Raw genomic sequence first — 6506 nt, 5'->3', positions numbered from 1 at the left:
TGCCATACAAAACAGGTAAAGGTCTTTATTGGTCAGCCCCTACTGCCCGGGCAAGCAGTGGTGTGAGAGGTACAGAACGGTGCGGGTTGGGGAACACTCTACAGAATCTAAACCTACCGTGACATCAGCTGAGAACGTCATGTTCCTTACAGAGGGAGCGAACCATCTCTCACAGACTGTAATGTACCATTACCACTTAACACAGCATATAGATATATGCATATACGGATAGATTATTTATTACAAATAAACTGTAGTTTCACATCTCTCAAAATGGACCCAGTTTTCACATGGATGTTCAGGTTCTGAATGTACAAGAAAAGGTCATGTGCTTATTTAATTCGTCCATGCAAAGCTTATACGTATATCACTAAGTACTTTAAAAAATAGAATGGTCTCCTTTTGAGCAAATCTGTTTAGATTTAGGATTAGTAAAACAGTATGAAACTAATGAGATACACCGATAGAAATTAGGAAGTGACATACTGATTCTGGGCATGTAAAGGGTGAGGGGTACAATCTTCCCTTAAGACCTGCAGGGAGAAGAGAGACTTGGAACCAGGAGTGGCAGGGCCACCCTAGCTGGAGGAGGGGGGTCTGCTCAGTCCTACGCAGCGCAGGCTTAGAGCACCACCGAAGACCTTTCTGCCCAAGATCTCATCCTACCCCTGAGAACCATCATACTCCAGAGAATGGAAAACGCCAGTCCCAGCTGGAGACGGGGAAGCAGGTCCATTCCTATGGGCACTGTCCTAACATGTTTGATGGGGGCAGCAGGTGATGGGGGCAAGGTAGATCCACCTGGCTGGGCAGACCTTGTCTTGTAATGACAAACCATGTGAAAGAAAACTTCCAAAAAGAAACCAGATGTTCAGTTAAATATTGGCACCCTTTGCCTATGTGGAAACTCCTCATCTCGATGGTCTCATGCGGACGCTGGCCCCCTTCACTCAAACATCTCGTAGTGACGCGTCTGCCTCACCCTCGGCACCATGTCGATGAGGAGTCTGCAAAGACGAAGACAGACAAGGTCACCTCCACGGCATGGGGCTGGAGAGCTTGGGGAAGCATATTTTCATTTTTTTTTTCTGAGATAATTCACATACCATATAAAATTCACCCTATGTGACTCGGTGGCTTTTAGTATATTCATCCATTTGTGTTATCTCAGAAACCCCATGTCTACTGTACCATTCACTCCCCATCCTCCCCACGCCTGACGAGAAGTACCCTCCTTCTGGCCTCTATGGATTTGCCTATTGATATTTTATATAAACAAAATCACATAACAAGTGGCCTTCTGTGACTTCCTTCATAATATTTGAGGTCCATCTATGTTGGAGGGAGTATTAGCACTTCATTCCCTTTGGGGGGCTGAATAAGAGTCCACTGCACAGATCTACCGCATTTATCCATTCATCTGTTAATGGACAGTTGGGTTGTTTCTGCATTTTGCCTATTGTGAATAACTCTGCTGTGAATTTCATGGACAACTTTTGGTGTGGAGGTTTGTTTCCATCCTCCTGCAGCGTATACCAAGGATTGGAAGTGCCGGGGCAAATGGTAACTCTGCGTCCATGGCAGCACCATCGTCCATTCCCACAGCCATGGATGAGGGTTCCACTTCCGCTGCGTCCTCACCGACGCTGGCGGTTGTCCCTCTTTTTGATGATAGCCATCCTACCTTTCCTTGAGCAACGGAAGCATTTTATCATTTAAAAGCACAGCACCCTTTAGAAATGGTTCTCTGAAAGGCCAGCTCCAGCCTGGGTGCTGAAGTCCGCGTCAGTGATGCCAGCACGGCCTTTCTGCACTGGCTAGTCCCGTTTTGCAAGAAGTCCCCTAAGGCTAGGGAGGCGGCCTCTGGCCAGGACACTGTTGCATCCCCCGTTTGTGGCAGGAGGGGCTCCACTTGTGAGGAAACCACACAAAGGCGCTTCCCTGGGGCATCATGAAGACTGTCAGAGAGGAAGGAGCATAGATGTCAGGACACGAAGGGTCCTAAAGGCATCAGACAGAAGTTAAGGAGTGCCTTTGTGGCTTAAAGGCCTGATACCTCTTGTCCCTGCCTCACTTCTGTGCCAGCCCCAAGGATATCTGACCCCTGCTGGTTGCTTTTCCAGTCACCTGACACTGGTCAGGCTCAGGAGGGGCACAGGTACAAAATGCGACCTTCAGAAGCCTGTCATTTCCTGACTGGGGAAGGCGGTGGAAAAGGGACACTCCTAGCTGCCAGGAAAGCAAACAGGAAAGCACAAGAACCTACTTGACCCCATAGGCAAATATGGTGAGGCCGATCAGAACGCCTATGCTGCCGTCCAGGTACCAGACCGCCGAGTCATGCTTGAACACTTCCGCACTCAGAAGAATGGAGAAGCCCATCACGCCACCCACGAGGGAGTTAAACCCTGCAAAGGAAGTGGAAAGAGGCTAGATGGCAGTGCCAAACAATCCAAGAAAATCACCCAAATGCCAGTCCTGCCTCCACCTAACTGGAGCATGTGCTGGAAGGAACGGTGCCCAAAGCTCTCACGAGTGATAGCCACCACCTGGGCCCATCAAGTCTCTGCTCAAATGTCACCAGATACCTCCCAGAATAGAGCCGTCATCCCCACCATCATCGTGTACCTGCTTTATTTCTCTTCTGGGAACTGATGCCATGTGTGGTTTATAGCTGGTCTCGCCCGTGCCCGCTAGAATGCAAACCTTCTAGAGGCAGGGGTGTGGTTTTCTGTTGAGTCCACAGTCCCCAGGATAGTTTCAGGCTCACAGTAGACATTCAAATACTTGGGGACTCATATCTGAGTGTCTGCTGGGCCAGATTCCGAGTTGGGTGTTCAGGATGTGCGGTTACCTATAAACCTTCTCAATCCTGTGACGTCACATTATCATCATCCCTATTTTCCGATGAGAAAACTAAGAATGAGGTTAAATACATTGATGGAGGTTATCCACATTGAAAGGGCTGGGATTCTACCCGAACCTGCATCCTTCCCCTCCCCCCCCCCCCACCCCGAGTCTCCTCTGAGTAACCTGAGGTTTTTTCCTTTCCCTCCAGAAGAGAAATGTAAAGTCTATTATGCTAAGTTTTTTGCAAAGTATTGGCTACATGGTTGGAGAAATGGCCATAAAAACAGAACTGGAGCTACTAGATAGTGACTGCCATCTCCTTTCACACAGCAGCCCACTGGGGCTCCCAGCTTACATGTGATACTTCTACTTTACCAGAGCTGTCAAAGGCCACATGGGAAGGGAATGGCTTAAGGTAGCTTCTGGGGTCTCCCTGTGAAGGACACCAGCTCCTCCCCTGCCCCAACACACTGGTGGCCCCAAGAGAAGCTCCAGGTCCATGCTGCCCAGGGAGGCCCTGCCAGTAGGTTTGTGTAGGCCCGTAACCTCCCACACCAGGCCCGGCTTCCCCTGGGGCAGAGGAAGTTTGCCAGGCAGGGGTGACCTAAGCAAACCTACTCAGGATCCAAGGCAGGGATGCAGTGGCGGCTCACAGGAATAGAAGATGAACCGCGGGCCTGCAAGGGCACCCCAGGGACCGGCCTGTGCCCTGCAATGCACTTGGCAGCACGCCCTCTTCTCCCCTGTGCTCAGGACACTAGGTTTGGTCGAGGATACCTCATATTCCCCACACCACATCCACCACCCACCTGTAACTGTTCCTGTAACAGGAACAAGGGCTGGTTCTTGAGATGCTCCTCCCTCCCTCCTTCCCAGATTGGATCGGATCGTTCCTACTGGGATTAACCCACCTTCCCATCCCCAATGAACTCTTCTTGGACCCCACGCCTCCATCTCCTACTGGCCTTCACCAAACCCGCAGAAGAGTCTGCCTGCTGCCTCCACACTCACACCTCCCTTCTGCCCAGGTTCCCTCCTCCCCCAGCCCTTCCCAAAGTCAAAGTCATCCTCATCCTGCTACCTGCAGTGGTGACAGGCCCCTTTTCGGTAGGGGTCACATCCCCAGCCTCACACCCCCCTGAGGCTCCTCCTGTCCCCTTTGCTGGGTCCTCCCCTGCATCCCCACCTGAGTGTCCCAGGCTCTGTCCTCTGAGCTGGCCCTCTGCCAATCCATAAGCCCTGCTCCCCTCAATTCCCAGCTTTTGTCCTGAACTTTGACCTCAGGCACAGGCTCCTCATGGAAGCATCTCAGACTGACCACAGCCATGACAAAGCCCTGGGCGCCGCCTTGCCCTCCGCTGCATGCTCTGTGGATGGGGCCACCAGCTGCAGAGGCCAAGATTCTAGGAGCCCGTCTTCCTATACACCACCGACCTGCCCCTCGAGCCCCTTGCCAGATGTTATCCCCCCCGACTCATTCTCACTCTCCCCGCTGATCCCTGCTCTGTCCCAGCCACCTGTGGCCCTCCCTGTACCCCGCCACAGCCAGAGGGACCCTCTGACAGCAGCAGCCAGACTCTCCCGCAGGAAAGCCCCCGTCACGGGCTCAAATCCCACCAGACCCCTCACATCCAGCCACACAACCCTGCAACAGCCACCCGGCCCCTCCCCTCAGGGCCAGTGGGCTTGTCACCGTCACCCAGGGCCTCCCTCCCAGCCCTGTCCTCAGCCCTCAGCCCTCAGCCCCTAAACTTCCTCCCCTCCACCCACCATTCCCTCCTGCCTCCAGCTAACAGGCGAGCTTTACCATTTTAACCGCCCCCCTCCTTTCACTGGAAACCGAAGCTTAAGGACAGGAACTTTGTCTCTCCTTGCAGTATTCGAAGTCTCAGGACAGGGCCCGGCATTCATCAGGGGTGCAAATGACCGCTGCATTAACGAGTGACCACACGAAGGAGGAAGTAGGCAGGCAGGCACGGGCCCAGCCTGAGCGCCACCCCTGCCTGGCTCCCGCAGTCAGTCACCCCAGGAGAAGGAAGCCCAAGCCAGGTGCTGCTCAGAAAAGAGGCAAAAGCATGAGGTTCCCCAGACAGCCACTAGATGTCCACTTAGCTCCACCAAGTCACCCACTCTGCCAGCCAGCACCAATGCCGGCCCAGCTTGCCATTCCTGACAACAGGTCCGCCAGGTGCTCCCCGACGCCCCACAGCTGAGAGGCTGGTGCCAGGGTCACCTGTTCGCTGCTTCTTCTAGGAGCCGGCTCTGCCTTGCTCGGCTCGGCTCACCTTTTGTGATGACAGAGCCTGACTCATTTCAGCTCCACTTCTCGAGAGTCTGCCTGAGGATGCTGGATCAAGCACACAGGGACTAGGGACCGAGTCTGTGGCCACCTGCCACTTTGCTCCAAATGTCAGGGCCTTCCCAATCCATCATTCCACATGAAAAGCCCCGAGCCCCTAGCCCCCACCATCGCAGCAGGCAGGCCCTGCCATCTCTCCCCTCTGCAGTGCCAGCCCCACGAGCTTGGCCCTGTCCCCACATTTGCAACCACAGATCTGCTCTAACACAGAAATGTTATCAGTTTAGGAGCAAACAATGGCACAAAATGATGGCTGAGGCCATCCTGATTAGGGCTCCACCAGTCTGGCTTTGCCAACTGGATCAGGATCTGTGTAGTTAAACACATTCATTGTATGCAGAACATTCTAATTTAAAAGTTTCTCGTGTGCTTGAAAGATCGTCATAGATGGAGTATTTGAGAATTGGATGTGAGCAGAAGAGAGCAGGCCCCTGTGTCAGGGGGCTTCCAGATTTGCCCCAGCTGTTCCCTTAGGACTGAAGCTGTGCCCCTCGTCCAGAGCGCTCCCTCGGGGCCCTCTCATGCTCTTTCTCTGATTTGTAGTGTGTGTTTGTTGTACAAAATGACATTACCCTAGTACAAAGCAAGCTTCAGCCCAGTCCCAATAGCAACAAACCCATGATGACAACACGTCCAAAGCCACAAACCAGATCAGACCAGATTCACTGCACCGCACAGGGTGAAGTGGGGAAGTCTGGAATTTCCCCATCATCTCCATCGGCCACACACTGCTGTCCCTTTCCCTGAAGATCTGCCTCCCAGCTGTAAGGACACCCCAGCGACAAGGGAGCTGGCAGCGTCAGCCTGGCCCACTTCAGCCTGGTTCCGGCTTGGGACCCAGCCGCCGCCAGGTGACAAGGGGAAGCCGGCCCTCTCCCACAGAGGGGATGCTTGGCTCTGCCGCAGCCTGGCTGGCAGCCTCAGGGAACCCCCAACATTCATGACAGCCATGGCTCCCTGACCCCGTCCTGCCCGCCCACCTTCCAAAGTGAGGAAAGAACAGAGAGAAGATAATTACAGATCACTCCCTAGTTCTGCTAATCAATGAATGGAAGAAGCCCAGATCCCAGATAGTACAATTAGCAGGAGGCTGTAATTACTGCTGCATGTTTTGCCGGCAACGCACCCACCTAGCAGGGGATCGCAGGGCCACAGAGCACGGGGCCCCCTGGGAACAGGCTCAGGGGCGGGGGGCATTGCCTCTGCTCTCTGTCTCTCTCTCATTAAACCCATTCAGCCGATTCATCCCCACGGTGAATGTTCTATACCTACCCCACCACTTCCCATACCCTCTCCT

The 6506-nt window shown here is 53.5% G+C and overlaps 1 protein-coding gene across 1 annotated transcript in view; it reads right to left on the bottom strand.

Moving 5' to 3' along the window:
- TMEM163 (transmembrane protein 163) overlaps positions 1-6506 on the bottom strand; it is a 259455-nt gene continuing 252949 nt past the window's right edge. Inside the window, exons 7-8 of the mRNA XM_032145642.2 lie at positions 2267-2408; positions 1-1007 (exon numbers count right to left, since the gene is read on the bottom strand). Coding sequence (XP_032001533.1) covers positions 947-1007; positions 2267-2408 — 203 coding nt within the window. The 3' untranslated portion in view covers positions 1-946. The remainder of the gene's footprint in view (positions 1008-2266; positions 2409-6506) is intronic.

Source organism: Hylobates moloch, unplaced genomic scaffold (assembly GCF_009828535.3).
Source record: "Hylobates moloch isolate HMO894 unplaced genomic scaffold, HMol_V3 SCAFFOLD_24, whole genome shotgun sequence".
Classification (NCBI taxonomy): domain Eukaryota; kingdom Metazoa; phylum Chordata; class Mammalia; order Primates; family Hylobatidae; genus Hylobates; species Hylobates moloch.
This window is presented reverse-complemented; position numbering and strand designations above follow the sequence as displayed.